Below are 18987 nucleotides of genomic sequence, written 5' to 3' on the forward strand. Positions count from 1 at the left end.
AAACTCACCTATCGATAAATTAATTGTTTTCATGGATTGAAAAAGTCATTTATTGATGACTCATTAAGTACCTACCATAGGCATTCAATTTTGGAAATAATTTGTCCTTTGTGGGCCCTTAGCCCCAGGTTCCCCCTGCCCCCACTCTATACCCCCCCTCTCTCCACCTCCATACTCACTGTCACTCAGAGCAAGGATTCTGTGTAGTCCGAGGGGACATGCCCAACCAGAACCTACATCCTCCCTGTGCCCTAGGTCATCACATAGAATTCCATCCCAGCAGCCTGGTCCCACTTCTAGGGTCAGCACAGGCTTCCCTCGCAGGTCCGCTGGAGGGACCACGCGTGGTGCCCATCCCTCCGCCTGAGGGTGGGGTGGGAAGTAGGCAGTCTGCCAGGGGACCTAGGGACCTCTTGCGTGCCAGACAGAGGCGGCATGGAAAATGGGCAGCTCCTGTCTCTATTGTTGCCAAAGACCTCTCAATGTAGAGGTTTTCCAGGTAGAAAAGCAGACCAAGCAAATAGCCGCAGGGAGTGGAACGGCCTGGTGTTGGAGCGGCAGGGCAGTGGGCAGGGCCTTCCGAGGAGTAGAGGCGCAGGAAGAGCAATGGGGGGAAGCGAGGATGGAGCCGCCGAGGGCGCTAGAACAGGAGGCTAAGCAGTTTGGACTTTAATCTGCAAACCCTACAAATCAAGGTTTCTCATCTGAGAGCCAGTTGTTAAACTGAATCAGAACCCCGTTAATCCCCGTGATCAAATGAAGGCCCAAACAAGGCCACTTGTTAGCTGCCATGAGCTTCTGAGTCCATAAGGTGGAGCTCTGAACACAGTTATTAGCATTGGCTTCAGCTTCAGAAACACACAAAAATCAAAGCATTTGTTCCCCTTATGGAAAACAACCGGTAAGTGATTATGAAATGATCAGGGTAAGACAGGAAAAATTTATATAAACCCGTGGAATCTTTTCCTTCATTTTCTTAAACTGTATCGTAGAATTTTAGTCTGAATATGCACAGCAAAACAAGGGGCATAGATCCAGATAATTTGGGACTTGGAGAAGTGTAATATTCTTGTGATAAGTTGGGCAGCCCCAAAACGGCCTCAACACTCCCACTGCCCATCCACACTTGCTCCTGAACAACTCCCTACCCCATCACGAAAGGCCTAGTACTCTGTCTATATAGCTGCTGGATTCCAGAATAACTTCTTACAACAGAGGATTTTAAAAGACAAAATATATCAGTGCTTGTATATATAAGAGCTTGTAAATATATAAGCTTTGAAGTCAGATAGAACTAGGATCAAATACTGATGAATCATAAAATGTTGATTATTATGATTAAGGTGTTGTGAAAATTTTATGGCGCATGTTTTAAAAAAAAAGTGTTTAGAACAGTGTCTAGTCCATAGTATGTGTTCAAAGAACATTAGCTATTATCACTATTGCTTATCAATCTTTAGACCCGGGGTCAAGAAGCCCAGCACACAGTTGGCTCAAAGATAAGGCCGACTTGTCCATACTGTAAGGGAATTTCAAGGTGCTAACTACACAGAATTGTGATAAACCACTGAGTCTTGTTATACAGGGGTCTTGGCATATTGTGAACGCACGAAATGGTCCCTTTAAGGGTCCTTCTGGTTTCCCCTCTCCAGTGCTGCGTTGAGCTATTCACCATGCCCGGACTCCGTGAGGCATGGCCCCTTCTTTTGGGCCCCCAGGATTACTGCTGAAGGTTTCTGGTTGAGATTTTACCACTTGCATCAGAATAACCTAGGACACTTGCAAAAATGCAGATTTCTGGATTACACCTGTATAATTTAAAAATCTCCCTCGGTAGTTATCATGGGTCCTAAAATTTGAGAACCACCAAGTAGGCCCTAAAAACCATTAACTTCTATTTATCAGTTCATCCATTTATCAAGTATATTTGCTAAATACCTCTTGTGTGCAAGGCACTGGACTAAAAGCTGGAGAAAGAGAGGCAGTAGGCTCAGTTCTGCTCTCAGGGTTGTCTCTCACAGACCCAGCTTCTCATTCTGCATCTGAATGCCATTCCAGCAAGGCCCCAGGTGAAGTTCCTCTCTCCAGCCCTTCCATGGAATGCTGCCAGAAACCAACCCCCCACCACCACCCCGCTCCAGGGCAGCATGTGTTAGAAAACCAACTGTCTCTCTCTACAACTGTTAGTTCCACCCCCCAACCTGCCCCACAAAAAAGAAAAAACTCTTTAATTTTGTGCCTGCAGATGTCACTGTCATACCAGGACTTGATGAAAGACTCAAGCCTTTTCCAGTTCAAGAGAGCACTTCCTCTTTTAAAATGCATTATTTAAATATTCCCCCCAAGGCCCTGGGGAAACCTGATGGCCTTTGAATGAAAGTTTGCAAAACTTTCCAACTCCACATTTTTATTTTTTACAATTGAAAATTCTCAGTTGTCCCTTAGGGGGGAAAAAAGGAGCTCTTCTCAATTAAAACCACATCAGGGAAAATGGACTTCTTGGTACTTGTCATGTTTCACAATGAGATCAAATCCTGATGAATTTGATTTTGAAGAAAGTATTATTCTTCAAAATTAGAGAAAATATAGTAATAATGAAAGGCAAACTCTTTCAGCACCAGATTATCACAACTCTTTCATTTCTTCACTTTATTTTTCTTACTGTTTAACATGTTTCAGTACTTTAACAAATATGAAAACAGAATAAGAATTCTTGTATTGAAGGACAAAATCTACATTGTAAATTTATGTTCAATATTTAAAGTTTTAATGCAGACAATATAATTTCTTGACTTCTTCACACAGGAGCATTTACTGAAAGAAAAACATGTTCCTTCTATTTCACAGAATATCCAAATACACGTCTTCCATGACGTCTGCTGATGTAGACAAGGCGGTAGAGATGGCTTTGCAGGCCTGGAGCAGCGCTGTTCCTCTGAACTTTGTGAAAATAAATTCAGGAGAAGCAGATATCATGATATCTTTTGAAACAGGAGGTACTGTGGTGCTTCTTGGATTTTTGTCTACTAATCCAAAGGAGAAATGTCCCGATACTTTTCCTTCTACAATACTTAATCCAAGTGATCAGCACAATCCTTCTTCACGCAGCAGTGTGATGGGCAGAGGCCAAGATCATGGCAAGGTCGTGATCTTCAGCTGGCCAGGAAATAGAACCAGAGGAGTTCTCAGCATTTCTCGTCTTTATTAGACTGAGCTGTAGAATGGACTCCGTGTAACATGTTTTCATTATGGTTTTGCCCCATTAGGGACAGAGAATGTCAGATTTAGCTTTCCCATTGGTTGGGGGGCCACATGACCTCATGCCATTCCCGTGATGGTGTTCATTGCTTTAGATCCCCTTCCATGTTAGTCAAGAATCTCCCACTCTGAATTCTCACTGAAGGAGATAAATTTTACAGTGGCCCTGACAGTAACATTTATTTCCTTCAGTGGGTAAGAGAGTGGGGTTGCTGTCTGGCCCCCACTTATGGACTCACCAGGCCTGCCTCCTACTTGCCTGCTTCTCCATCCCTACTCACCCTGGTAAGCAGTAGAGGCATAACTTTGCACAGAGATTGGTGGAGCTCTCTGAGCCCTTTTCAAGAGGAACCTTATCTAATTAGTAGACAAAGGAAAGGCCGTGAAATGACTTTCTCTCTTCAGCGTCCTTATAAGCAAGCTTCCTTATAGGCAAGGTAAGTGATCGCCACTGCCTCTTACCCTCCAAGGATAACATTTCTAAGTGTAACTTTTATTTCAAGTCTTGATCTTAATTTTAATCTGACGTCACTGGGAACCCTGCTTAGAACTAGGAGAGAGAAGATCAAGCAAGTGCCGCCTGAGTACAAGGCCTTTAGAGACGGCCCATGGTGGGTCCCGCTCCCAGAGGACCAAGGCCACCCCAGTGAAGTGGCAGGACAATGTGGCCAGGGCAGCTTGGGGTGATGGCGTTAACATCTTTCATGCTTGAACCCTGTCCCCTAAAACACAATCTGACTAGAGACTGTGCTGCCCCTTCATGAGGTGCCTCAGGTCATACAACCTACAGTGCGCCTAAACCTGGGAAATGACACACCGGAACTTTGTGTTGTTGTTTTTGTTTGTGTGTGTGTTGTTTTGAGGTTTTACTTCTTTATAACTTAATTTTTGTTGTTGACACTATTACAGATGTCCCTATTTACCCCCTTTGCCCATCTCTGCCAACCCCAACCCCTCTCCCTCTGGCCATCGCCACACTGGTGTCTGTGCCAACAGGGTATGCATATCTGTTGTGTGTTTTTTGTTGTTTGATTTTTTTTTTATTGTCTAAAGTTTTACACATGTCTCCTTTTTCCCCAATTGACCCCCCACCCCATATCTGTTGTTTTTTAATAAAATGTTGTAACATCACTAAAATCCTGATAAACTGTGAAACATAGCTTCTATACCACCCCTCATTTTATTCTTCCTCCTTTTCTATTCAGTTTGTAAAGAATTGTTAATTAATATAGATAATGAAACAAAAATATATGAAGCTTTAAAAGTTAGGGTTTTAAAAATACTGTTATTACTTTCATGAGTTTTACACATGAAAGTCTATCAAAATTACAGAGAAATTTTTGGCACTTCCTTAAATTGTATTGTATTGTATTGTGCTATTCAAACAGAAAGTTCACACATGTTCAATTTGCTGTTACTGTCTTAGCTAAATCATACGCTGAAAGCTGCACTCTACCAACGCATTCACATTCCAACCAGTGGAAGAGATCACTGTCAAATGGCCATCTGTGCTTTCTCCTTTTGTAATCCATAGCGTGGGTACAATTCACAGTCTGCCACGCTTCAACTAATAGATATCACAGTAAAAACAATAACAGGAGAACTTTTTTTTATTTTTAATGCTTACTATCTTTGAAATATAAAATAGCCTTTTAATTTTCCAACTGTCAGGTTACTCATTGACACTGAACTTCTTATAAAAAATGAATATTGTATGAGAAAAACTCCATTTGTATGAGAAGTGTCAGTGCTATTCAAAAAGTTGTTATGTTATGTACCCCCACCATTGCTTAGATGGACTAAATGCTGTTGGCATTTCTCCCCACTTGTTTAGATCATGGGGATTCCTACCCATTCGATGGGCCCCGCGGGACACTAGCCCATGCATTTGCACCTGGAGAAGGCCTGGGAGGAGATACACATTTCGACAATGCTGAGAAGTGGACTATGGGAATGAATGGTATATATGCACAATTCACCATAACCTGGAAAATATTGTACCTTCTTCTGGGCCTCCATCATGAAACCCTGAGGTTCAACGTCCCAGGCCACCCTTTAACTAGGGGGGCTGGCTAGGAAAAACAAGTAAGCCAAAAATCCAAAAGGAAAGACCCTCCCTCAGTTGTGCTGTAGACTTGTCTGGTCTCTGATTCATAGCATATAATCTCACGAAGCAGCAATCCCCTCCTCCACACGCAGCTCTGTTTCTTCACCTCCATAGTATTTATTGATTTTTACTTGAACTTGGAAATAGGCTACATTCAGCAATGACCTGAGGGAGTCAGGACTCTCCTGAGGAGTGATGGGGATGGGTATAAAACTCCAGAACATCATGCATGCCATCTGGAACTCTTCAGTGTGAAACGTGTGAGGATGAAAAAAGAGAAGGCTGTAATAGCAGGGAACTAGTAAAGCATCTGTGAACTATGTCTACATATTGTTCATTATCATTATCATTTTACTACTATTGGCTCTGATTAGACCCTTGTTTATCAACCTACCGAGCATTTTGACCATGAACAAAATGGGTTGATTTACATTTCCCTCATCCCCCACCCCGAAACCCCTCCTAGCCAAGGGGGGAAAGAACTAGATGAAAGTAAGCAAAGCTAAGTGCCAGGATAACCTACTAACCTCGGAATAATCCAGTTGTGGAAAGAAAATGAGTTAACTGTAATGTGGGTGTAAATTCTCCTGTAAAGACAGAAGATATTGAAAATAAAACCCTATGTTGATGCTGCCTTTTTCTCTCTCATGTTGTCTAGGTTTCAATTTATTCACCGTTGCTGCTCATGAATTTGGCCATGCACTGGGGCTGGCCCATTCCACAGACCCCTCAGCACTGATGTACCCAACTTATAAGTACCAGCATCCCTATGGCTTTCACCTCCCCAAGGATGACGTGAAAGGGATCCAGGCATTGTACGGTACAATCGCTATACTTCTCTGACAACTAACTCTGAAAGTAACAAGCATTTGGTCTCCAACTTAGAGAAAATATACTCTGCCAGGAGTTACCTGCAGAGATAAGATCAAGCTAGAGACCACAGCCCCAACTATGCCCTCTCGTGAAGAGCTTATTTACCAGAATGGATATTGCTTTCTTCTAAGATGTGCAATTAAATTTCATATCTTTCCTCCAGGGCATATGGTCCCACAATGACCATAGAAAATACAATCATTTGTTTTTTGAGTGTTGGTGAGGATTTAGACTTTTGGAGAAGATGGATGTATTTTATAGTTCATTTATATGGTGCTTTTACCCATTTTCAGATAAGTGACCTTATTTTTCTAAAAACAACAATTAAGATGATAATAACTACATCGCTCAGTTGCACAGGCAGTCTGCAGTTTACAAAAACCTGTCATGAGTCATCCTACACCATCCTCATGACCAGCCTGTGGGGTGTGAAGTGTTTCTCTCATTTGATAGCTGAGAAAGCTGAGGCTCAAAGATAGTAAGTATCCCAAGATACTCAAAATTATCTCATGTTAACATTCTTTCAAACATAATGAAGGATTCCTAGAAACTCTATATACAACTTCTTTAACAAAAGACAAATCCATTAATTCACAAGAAGGAATCTTGATGCACTTTTAGATCTTGACACTTTTTCTTTGATGGATAAAAGGCAGAAAATTCTAGAAACTGGTTTTCCCTTAAGCCTTGGAGCCGGGTTTTCAGACTTTACTTGTCCCCAGAGGCAATGACTCAGGCAGCTCATGCTTCTGTTGCTGGCAGATAGTCCCTCAGGAACAGCGTGGGAGATAAAAACCACCAGCAGTCCTCCCAAGGGGTGGGTCCAGCAGAAGATGCCTTTTCCCACCATTTATTCTTGTGTGTATATGGCAGGGGGTGTGGGAAAGTGTATTGGTGAGAATAATAAACCCTGGCTGCTGAAATAAACACCTCCAGGAACTAGGGGCCTAGTGCAACGCACAATAAAATGTATTTCTTGCTCATGCAAAGACCAGTTCAGATAGTATGACTGTTGGATAGCTCTTCTCCATGTAGTGACACAAATGTACAGGCCTCTTACTTCTTCACTTCTATCCATAATGGATCAAAAGCTTGGGGAAATTATTCTCTACATAGATGTTTCTTGGCCTGCGAGTTACTCATATCAGAGATGATGCCTTTAAATAGCAAACACCTTCAGTGTGCCTCAATGCACAAGAATTCTCCGTCTTCCCTGGGGTGCCTAAAAAAATACTTATGCACAGTGTAGGATGCCCAGAAATGGCTGAAAATAATATGAAAACACATAAGAAAGTTATCATCTTATTGAGAACGAAGTACTTAATTACAAAGAAACAATCATTGGCAACTTCTAAAATTTTCAACTTACAGCACCTGTAGTTATCAAAGAAGTTGTGTCTAATAATAAAATAATAGCTATCATTCTTTGAACCAAGCTCTGTACTAAGTCCTTTCAGGCATTCTTGAATTCTCACAGAAACCTGAGGTAGGTATTATTGCACTGCCCATTTTACTAATAAGGAAACTGAGGCTTCGAGAGGTTTGATTATTTGCGCATTTATCACACACTCAGTAACTAGTGAAGCTGGATGCAAACCAGGGTCTGCCTGCCATCGACAGACATGCTCTTTATCACCTTGTCAAATGCAGTGAGAGGGGGTCTCTGGGGCAGAAGTGTACAGACTTGATTCCTAGTGCCATTTGACCAAGTCGCTTTGAATCCTAGGACCTCGGAAATCATTCCCAGGGAAGCCCACTGTGCCAAATGTCCCCCCTCATAACCCGTCCAACCCTGACCTCTGTGACTCCAGCTCATCCTTTGATGCGGTGACAATGCTGGGGAAGGAGCTCCTACTCTTCAGGGACCGGTAAGCCTAAAATGTGCTTAAGACAATGAGGTCGTCCTAGAAATATGAAGAAAATATTACAGCCCAGCCAGTGTGGCTCAGTGGTCTACCTATGAACCAGGAGGTCTCAGTTTGATTACCAGTCAGGGCACATGCCTGGGTTGCGGGCTCTATCCCCTGCAAGAGGCAGCCAATCAATGATTCTCTCACATTACTGATGTTTCTATCTCCCTCTCTTCCTCTTCCTTCCTCTCTGAAATCAATAAAAATATTTTTTAAAAATAATTTATAAACTATTTTCACTCAACAACACCTTATTTTTCCATATCAATGAATTTTCATTTTTATCTTTATTTTATATATTTATACAGGCTGGGGGCAAAAGTAGGTATACAGTTGTGAGTATGCAAAACACAGTTTATTCTTGTACTATTATTTATTAATTATTGTATTATTTCCCATACAGACAACTGTAAATCTACTTTGGCCCCTCTCTGTATATTATTCCAATGAATAGATATATTATTAGTTATTTAAGCAGTCCCATATTTATGAACATCTAGATTATTTCTAATTTTTTTTTAAATTAAGAACAGTTTAAACTAAATCTTTGACAATGGATGGGCATCAACTTTTCAGAGGCAAAAGAGAGCAGAGCCCAGGAACCCAGGCTTTAGCATCAGGCTAAGTTGGTTTGAATTCTGGCCCTGGGCAAGTACTGTGCCAAACACATAGTGATCACAGTAAATATTCAGGAGTGGGAATCAAAAATTACGTACAATGGATTGAGGCTTAGAAACTTGAGGTATTTTATTATTATTTATTTTTATTGATTTTTTATTAAGGCATTGATTATTGACTTTTTTATTGACTGCTATCAAAAGTGAAACTAAACAGAATTGGTAGGCATTGATTCAGGAGTGACTGGCAAGAGACAGAGCAGGAGGAACCTGGAACACCATGCTCAGTCACGTTGGCTTCGAAGGGACAACGTTGTCAGATTTTACATTACCCAGAGGGGTGCATGTAGCAGCACTCATTCGCTGACAAAGAAATGAGGTGCTAGCCACCCTGTAGCATGTAGCTTATTCTTTTGGCAAATATCAGTGACTGTGGTAGGGACAAAGGATACAGTGAAGTTAAAGATATTATGCCTTTCCATGCAATTATAATTCTTTTCTTTAAAAAGAATATATATATTTTTTAAAGCGCTCTATCAAACTATGAGCATTTAGCAATTCCTAATGACTATTTGAAAAAGATACATCTTTTGATAAAGTCTTGAGTATAAATACTGAGGGTGGTAACAGAATAGAAAGGGCGGCATAGACACAAGAGACATGTAGAAATGAGTGGTCAGGGAGGGATTGTGCGTGGAGTCCTAGCACTGAATTTGCCATTAACTCACCATGGGACCTTGAACCTCTCTTCCTCCATTTTAAAATGAGGTGTTACCTGACATTAATAGTGACTTGAGTGTGCTCAGTACTTACTATCTAAACACTTTGTTATCAAATCCTCACAACAGCCCTGGTGATGTATGAGTTATTATTCTCTTCTTATAAGATACAGAAAGGATAAGCAACTTTTTGAGCACACGTTGCTCGTGAGGGGTAGAACTGGGACCTGCACCTACACTGTCCCAGGGGAGAGACTGTGCTCCTAACCGCCCTGCTCTACTGCCTCCTACCATGTCGGGCAGAGAAAGAATCCCATGACTCTATAGCTCTGATCCCTTACCGGCTGTCACCAAAAGTCCCAAACTGCTTGCTAAGCCTGGACAGAGAACAAAGAATTCTTTCAAGTCACAGCTACAATGGCAACCTGGGGGCCGTTATGAAAGAGCTCCCCATCTGTTCTCTCCCAACCACAAGCCTGGAATTTCCCATCACCAGCATTGTCTGCTGATGAGACATTTCAGACGGTGGATGTAATAACCACATTATTTGTTTCCAAAGGAAGATGGAATGCAGTACCTTGTAAAGTCACTGTGAGGTTGTTTCATATTCTCCATAGTGTATAAAGGTACGTTGCTACATTCAAATGTTCTGTTTGGAGAGAAATAAACTTCAGGTATAATAAGTCATATATATTTAATTGACATATGTTTATTCTTTATAATAGATGAAAAAATATTGAGACTATCCCAGATTTCCTCAAGCACTTAGGGAAGAGAAGAGGTAAATGAATTACAGCCACATCAAAATGATATTTGCATCTCTCAGATATATTCTGAGTTTTACACAATATCATTTTAAGGATAAAATCAAGAATATCACCATCAGCTACAGGCATTAGAAGAGTAATAGCATATTACACATGGAATAAGTATAAAAGTTATCATGTTCCAATTCTTTATTTTAGAGATAAGAAAGCTAGACCCTGTCTCCCAGCCTAGCAGATTCTCCACTGCGTCCCTGGTCTTCTGACTCCCAGTCCCGAGTCGATCCTGTCACTTGTATGGAAAAACCTTTTGATTATGTAAGGGAACTACCAATAGACGCTCTAAAAAACTTGGCTGAATGTAAGCCTTTTGACCTGATGAACTTGAGTTAATAGGAAAGCATTCAGGGCTGCTCCTGGGCTCCTGGGCCTTGCTGCCTGTTGGCTAGCCAGCCACAGGAGCAGGCTGTTCTTAGATCATCAAGTTTCCCAAAAATGTTTGATAGGCTTCTCCACGTTCTGTTTTATTCCCAAAATAGGATTCTTTATTTTTAAAAAAAAAAAATCTGTCAATCACTCCTGCCACACTTTGAAAGATGTTATGTATCTTAGATTAGAACGCACAGAAATACAAGTTTAAGAGTATGCAAGTACCCAAGGGAATCGAAGAGAAGGATGAATGAGAAAGACACTCTGAGAGAGGCACCGCGGGACTTGCACAGTAATTCGGTGAGGAGAACAATGGAGGAAAGAGTCAAAAGTAGGAGCATAATTCACATAAACATGGAAGTCAAGATTTGTTGGGCACACAAAGAAAAACTCAATGTTAGATGTGTTGAATTTCAGATGATGATGATCCTAGTGGGGTTTTACAGAAATAAGCTAGTGCTCAGAGGAGACCTGAAGGCTTCATAGGTTATGGAATCTCTACATGGAGAAGACAGTTAAAGAAAAAAAAAACCTCCAATAATAATTAATAATAATAATAATAATTGACATTGTATGATTACTTACAATGTGATGTGTGTTGTGCTAAGAATTTTACAGACATTTAATCATTTAATCCACATTATTATCTGGAATTTTAACCTAGGTCTACTTGACATCAGAGACAGAATCCCTGTAGTGGAGTCCCAAATAAATCAGAGAAAAGAGGCTTTTTAAAAAAATGAATAAAAGTGGAAATGCTGCTGAGCATGCATTTGAAAATCTTATTGATAACCAAGGGGGTGTAAGTCAATAGCTGGAGGAGGCAGCAGGCTCAGATGAGGATTTATCAAGATGGGAAAAACCTGGACACATTCGGAGACATGAAAAGGAGCCAGTAGAAAAAAAGAAATGCAAAGTGCGTGGGAAGGAAGGACAATAATCTCAGTAATCATTACTATTAGATAGTATGTTTGGAATCTAGCATTTCCCAGGATTCCATGGGCTTAAGGAAAGCCAGCCCAACGGGAGATGTGTCTTTTCTATGACGCTGCATCGTTGCAAGTCAACAAGCACCACTGTATTGACTTAAACCAATTCTCTGTTATGTATTAAGAATTCAAAGAGGCAGAGGGTATGCTAAGATCCCTGACTCATTATTTCTTCTTAAGTCCCTCCTTCTGGCTAAGAAGGGGGTCCTTTACCTTTTCCCAGGTTGTGGCTTGTAAATATGGTTCCCCATCATCTTCTCAGATGGCTATAGGCAGGTAATTTAAGGGCACCATGCACAGCTTCCACTATTTTTAACCCGCAGCACTGTCTCAACATGGGTTTTCAACTTTATAAGCTGTATTTTGCTTGGGCTCATGAGATGCTGCATGGTGGGCTTCTTGGCCTCTATAGAATTCTGATAGAAGCAAACCTGGTTAGTGAACCCCTCAGAAGGAATGGCTGCTCAGCCAGAGGTGGCAGTTTGTACTTCAAAGTTTCCAGTGACAGAAATATTTTCCATCAGGAAGATACATATAGAAGGAAAGGACTCTATTGATAAACTCTAAGTTTATGTTTTATTTGTCATCAATTAATGAATATATAGAGTGAAAACCTGTCTTTCTAAAGTATCTACAAATAATTGTAAGAGTAGTCCAGAGTTTATAAAGCGCTTCCATATGCATTATCTCAATTGATCCTTTGAAGTATTATCACAGATATTATCATTGCTCTCACTCTTATTTAACAGAAGGTACTTGAGTCTCAGAAAAATTAAGTGACTCTAACGATGAAACAAGGTTTCAAGCATCCCTTGCTTCTGTCACTGCACCACATCGCCCAACCTCAAGGCAGAGGAGCAGCAGTTCAATTGTGAACATCAAAAAGATAGGAAGAAGAAAGACACCTCTTCCCCCCTGAAACTGGGGAACAGGATAATAGAGAACAGCATCAAGGAGAGTAAAAGGCTGAAGAGGATGGAAAATCGAGGTGTCCATTCAGCTCATGCTGAATTACCTTGACAGTCCAGCAAATCGGAGATGAAGGCATCTCCTGAAAATGAGAGACTGATGGGATCAGGTTAGGGAGGTGGGAATGAAGATGGCTGGGTATCACAAAAAGGAACAAAGGTTTAACAAACATACATCAAGTCCCTAGATGTGCCAGGCACTCTGCTAAACCAAGGTTTAGAAGATGACTAATACATGACCCTGCCCCCAAGGAGCTCACAGGCATGGCACAGAGCTGCAAAGGGCCAGGTGACAGTTACAAGTGGCCTAATCTCAAATTTCGTGAAGTAGTTGCTGTTCTTTCATACAAGGGAATGAAAATTTCAGAGACTATGAAAATTAATGATCAAATAAGTTCTGCTCAACATTCTGGCACCAATTTATTTCACCCACAAATATTTATTGAGCCCTGACTATGTGCCAGGTATAGTGTTGGCTCCTGGGCACACAAAGATAAACAGTGAAGCTAAATATCTAATCTGCAGGGCCACAATATCAATAAATTCCATTGTTTTGTCTTCTTTATCAAAGATCAGATTACAGACTATTGATATGATTTGTTTATCTGTTTTCATTACCAGTTTCAATACATCCTGCAGCTATTCTTTTCCAAATAGCTCATGGATTTGGGGGATGGAGCTTATATTTTTTTAAATCCATTTACAGATGTATTAGGAGGTTATTTACTATACTATTTTTTGTCAATTTTAATTTATTTGTTATTGTAATCTATAGCTCTAAGGTTGTAAATCCTCTGAATATGTGCTCTGTTGCTTTATTACCCACCAGAGATTTTTCTTTTTCATTAATGTACTGAAAATTTTCATGACTATGGATTCCTTTGGAATTTGTGATACTTTAAGTGATGACTAGAGTTTATTTCTACCTTATGCATATTATAATATGTCATAATAGTGTTTAAACCAGGGTTTCTCAACTTTGGTACTACTGATATTTTGTTGTGTTGGGCTATCCTGTTCATTGTGGGATGTTTAGCAGCATCCCTGGCCTCCATTAAACTCCAACAGCCCTGCCCAGCCCCAGTTGTAACACCAAAATTGTCACCAGACAATTCTTCTGGATACCCAAGCCTGTGCTCATTTTGTGGTGGTGGAAAAAAAGGACAAGAGAAAGCAGTCCCTCTTGCCTTCAGAAAAAGCTCGGCCTGATTGGTCAAGTTATAAACAAAGAAAAACCAAAGATCACAGACTGAGAACGAGCAGTAGATGAGATAAGGTATGTGATGAAAATCAGGACAGCTGAAGTCTAATTCGGGTCTGTCTCCCCGAAACCACCAGGTGAACTTTGGGCCCTTCAGCCATTCTGGGTCTCAATTTTTCATCTGGTTATGTGTTCTAGATAAGGCTGTAATGTGTAGGGCCTGAGGCGATGCAGTATACCCTAAAAATGGACTCCTGCCCCCTGTGTATGGTCTATGGTGGGTGCCCAGTTAGTGGATAGTTAAGGCCTAAGTAAATAATAATTTTTATAATTATAAAATACTAGAGGCTCGATGCACGAAATTTATGCGAGAGGTTTGGCCCTCGCAGCCACTGCAGCTGCCTTGGCCCTCACAGCCGTGGCGGCTGCCTCGGCTTTGTCCGGAAGGTTGTCCAGTAGGTCATTCGGCCGGTTGTTCGGCCGTAAAGTCTAATTAGCTTATTACGCTTTTATTATTATAGATAATATGTTTATAATGCACTTTCATATGCACTATCTCCTTTGATCCTCAGTGACCTCATGGGTTAGGCGAGGCATTATTTGCATTTAAGAGATGATGAAACTGAAGCTTGGAGACACTAGTCAGAACTCTAGCCTACACCTTCTGAAACACAATGTGCTTTTCTTTCTGCCACTTAGGAAACACAACGAATTGTTTTTCCCTTCTCAGTATAGGTCTCTTTTAGATTTTATCATCGGTGCAAATTGCCTCATCGGGGATGCCTTCACCAAAACCTTAAGTGCAATAGGGTATCCCTTCTGTGTGTTCCCAGAGCATCCAGAACTTAGCTCTTTGTAGAACTAATCACTCTGAATTAGAATGTCCTAATTGCTTATCTGTCTCTACTACTAGATTTCAAGCTCCTTGAGGGCTGAGCCCAGGTCTCGTACAATGTTTCATCTTTGATGTTCCATAAATATTGGTTGAATTAATTGAATAGGAAAATCCAACATAAAATTTGAGAAGTTCCTTAAGTCACTACATGGAAAGTTAAATGTCAAAACTTTATTACAGTTTTCCCATCCACAGATAATTTTTCATATTGACTCTAGCTTTTATGGAGTCAACTATTCATATTTTAAAAAAATAATTTTTATCTGAAAGATCAAAATGGACTACATATACATTGAAAGCTTCAACTCACAAGCCTCATGTATCCTGACATATTTTATGGAAATAATATTGGGTAAGTGGATTCATAAGTTGATAAACCTTCAGTTAATTTGTGTGTTGCCAGATTTTCTGTTAATTAGCCATCCAATTCAAAAGCACAAATACTTTCAATAGATAAATATATAAGCAACATGATAATTTATAATTTAACATTTTTGTGTTTTTACTGGGAATAATGAGCATCTTCCAACCACAAAGTTTGGGCTCATTTATATAATGTCCATAATGCTCACCTGGATCATATTTATCTTTATGAGATTTTAATTTTTAAAAGCTCAGAATAGGAAAAGGAAATTTGTATCAAATGATATTGCAAACAGGGAGGTGCATAACTTAAGTGTGCAAATAATTGATGTGATTTCCTTGCTATATCCTTTGGTATTTTAACCATCCTTACATAAATGAAGGAAAGGAGATTGTAGACATGCTAAGAGAATGGAAAGGAAGAAGAAACTGTTTACCTAAGTAAAAAAAAATGTATATTCCCCTTAAAAACAAGACAAGGGCAAGAGACATGTAGCAATGGCCTCTGAAGGGTGGCTTGCAGTACATTTCCGTTCAATTTTGGATCTAACTCAACCCTTGACCTTTATTTCTTTCGGGTTGCCCAATAGGATTTTCTGGCGGCGGCAGGTTCACTTGATGGCAGGGATCCGGCCCAGCACCATTACCAGCTCCTTCCCACAGCTCATGTCCAATGTGGATGCAGCTTACGAAGTGGCTGAGAGGGGCACCGCTTACTTCTTTAAAGGTACCCTACAGATTCCTCAGAGAGAATGGCAGGTTGCAGCGCTGGTGTGTTTGGAACATGTAGCACTATCAGCGTTTGTTCAGTGATCATGGAGCATGTTTTGGTCACTCCTCCTCGGGTGGGGTATGAAATGCCACCCCGTTGTATTGTAGCAATGACAGAATTGACAATGACTATCAAACTGTTCTCAGAGCCAACCCTTCACCCGAGTGAGGCTTTGTGCTAAGGGACAGTGCCTGGGGAGCTAGACACTTGGTTTCTGCCCCCTAGGACCTCTTCTCGGAGTGGCATGGCATACCCTCCTGAGAGCCTCTAATTAACAAAAGCCAACATGGAACCCAATGTGAGGAGAGCAATACCTTTGCTGCTATGCCAGCGCAGTTTATTTACCTTTGTTTTATTTGTGGTTGGGAGATGCCTCCAGGACAAATTTTAAGTCTTTTACTGAATTGAATAGTTAGAGGCTTATAACTCCTATTGGGTCATAGCCATGGCAAATATCCCAGAAATGCCCCATTTATGACCCGGTATAGAAAGTCTCGTGAGTGAAGCGCACCAGTAAGTGGTACAGAGTTTTTGTAAGCTTTAACTTCTGCTTTTAGGCCCCCACTACTGGATAACAAGAGGATTCCAAATACAAGGTCCTCCTCGGACTATTTACGACTTTGGCTTTCCAAGGTACGTCCAGCGAATCGATGCCGCCGTCTATCTCAAGGATGCTCAGAAGACTCTTTTCTTTGTGGGCGATGAATACTACAGGTATGGATTTCCTCCTTTTTATTGTCCAGATGTATTCAATGGGAAGGAAAATACATTTTGCAGACATAAATGCAAGGCAAGTTTGCAATAGACACATTGACTCTTGGCCATTTACTGATGGTTGACACTGCCTTCAAGATATGGAGCCATCCAAATGATAAGTGAAATGTTAATTCAATGATACCATTCTTTGGTCACTAGGACACCAAACATCCTAATATTTTAATGCACTCATTAACTGGACCCCCAGTGACCTAAAAGAGTGGATGCGGCACCCCCAAATACATAACTACCCACTGGGAATGCCTGGGAGGAGAACTGGCTCCCTGTTATGTGAGTACCAGTGCATTTCAGAATACTCTGATTTTGTGCAATAGGACATGGTTACGACTATGGGCTCTTTCCTCGGACTATAGGAAAGTTCTGCTATAAAAGGAAAAGGCCTTATTCCTGAGTCCTTTTATCCAACCTAGAACATGAAGATTCTTTTTATTCCAAAATTAATTATTAATCATTTCCATTGCCTGTCTTGCTGGAGGTTATTATAAGCAAATCTGAATAAGGTGTCATATGTCAGCTAATCACTGCACACAGGGTCACATCTCATTTCACCTACTGAGTTTCTATCCTTAATTGATTCATGTTGAAGGATGAGTACAGGTCTTTGCCAAGCTCTCCCTCTGCACACCTCCCCTTTATTCCCAGTTCTCACTTTGGCATTGCTTTTTCCCCTCGATTGCAAAAGAGAGGAGCAAAAATATAGTCTAAGCAAGTGACTACACTTAGGGTTTGGTTGGAAGCAGGCAGGCACACTTTGGTCCAAGGGTTTTTCTTTACCAACTAGGCTACTTCCCCAAACATCCATTTACTTTTATTCCTTCCTTTCCTCTTTCTAGCAGAACCCAGTGATACAGCCAGTTTTTGTTTTGTTTTGTTTTGTTTTGTTTTTTACATTGCTCCCATCACCTATAGCTAATTTCTCCTGTAAATGTTCTCCCTTGCTTACCAATAGCAGAGTAGAAGCCACACTAAGGAGTTTCTGAGGGTGTATCAATGCCATCATTCTTTGAGATGGTCAATGTTTTCTAAATTTTATGTAAAGTGATTTGCAAATCTGCAGGTCTCGGCCCTTTTTCACCCCTAAATCACTCTTTCTGTACAGACAGACTGAAGGCATAATTGATGCAATATAGAACACAGTCTTCCACATTCCCTCCTTCCTGAATGCCCAGGAATACTGGAAATGGATCTGCATACTTAAGGATTTTATAGTTAGTCCACATAGAGAAATAAGTAACAAAAACAAGAAAGATGAGTAGGGGTCAAATCTTGTCTTTTAGTCTTAAATTTTAAAAAATGCATTACCAAACGACCACATTCAACCTCCATATATTGGGCATAATTATGTGTCAGGCTCTGTGCTAGGAACTGACACCAAGAGAGGCATAGTTTGCTGTCTGAGAGTCTGGGCAGGAGTGAGTGTTAATCTCAACTCTAACAGCAATCAATCCTTTGGCAACTTGGATCACCTTTCTGTCTCTGTTTCATCATCTTCAAAATGGAGGTAAAAATAGTATCGACTTCATAGACTTGTGAGGATGAATGGAAAAAAAATGTGAAATGCATATCTTATAATAAGTTCTTTTTTTAATTTCTTTATTGATTAAGGTATCACATATTTGTCCTCATCCCCCCCTTCCCATCCCACACCCCTCTCCACACATGCCCCAACCCCCTGTTGTCCTTAACCGCTGGTTAGGCTCATATGGTTGCACACAAGTCCTTTGGTTGATCTCTCCCCTTTAATTCACGTTAGGTGCTATTAATGCCCTCAGCAAGTCTCACAGTTGAAAGCAAATATATGAATAAATAACTAACAACAATTCAAGTGCCCTAATAGAAGATTGCACAGGGATCAGTGGGGCAAAACGAAGAGGAAATAGCCAAGAAATAATTCTTAGAGGAAGCAATGACTGAGCTTCATCTTGATAATTGAGTAGGAGGTTCCCAGTCAGAAAGCGGAACGGGTCGGGGTGGCTTCCAGGCAAAGAGAGCAGTTGAAGCAAAGGCACTGATGTATGAAAGAGCTTGTGTGTGGGAAAACCCTGAAGAAGTTCACTAAGATTAAAACATGGGCTGGAATGTAGGGTGTAGATCATGGAGGACCTATGTTTTTATAGGAAGATCATAGGTCTTATTTTCTAGAGATGAGGGATATCATTAAATGTCTTAAATAAAGGAAGAATCCAATAAGATTTGTGTTATAAAAAATACCATTCTAGCAGCAGTGTGACTAAATTTGAGGGGGCAAGATCGAAAGTCAGCTAAGCCAGTTAGGCCAGAAGGTAGAGGAAAACATCTTCAAAGTGTTCAAAGAAAAACTATTTTTCAAAAATGAAGGCAAAATG

At 40.7% G+C, this 18987-nt stretch overlaps 1 protein-coding gene across 1 annotated transcript in view; it reads left to right on the top strand.

Annotated features, from left to right (window-relative positions):
- Positions 1-18987, top strand: part of MMP20 (matrix metallopeptidase 20) — a 37116-nt gene that overhangs the window by 7981 nt on the left and 10148 nt on the right. The window contains exons 3-8 of the mRNA XM_008149202.3: positions 2848-2996; positions 5093-5218; positions 6024-6185; positions 7965-8106; positions 15684-15820; positions 16423-16579. Of these exons, the coding sequence (XP_008147424.1) occupies positions 2848-2996; positions 5093-5218; positions 6024-6185; positions 7965-8106; positions 15684-15820; positions 16423-16579 (873 nt within the window). The remainder of the gene's footprint in view (positions 1-2847; positions 2997-5092; positions 5219-6023; positions 6186-7964; positions 8107-15683; positions 15821-16422; positions 16580-18987) is intronic.

Source organism: Eptesicus fuscus, chromosome 13 (genome assembly GCF_027574615.1).
Source record: "Eptesicus fuscus isolate TK198812 chromosome 13, DD_ASM_mEF_20220401, whole genome shotgun sequence".
Classification (NCBI taxonomy): domain Eukaryota; kingdom Metazoa; phylum Chordata; class Mammalia; order Chiroptera; family Vespertilionidae; genus Eptesicus; species Eptesicus fuscus.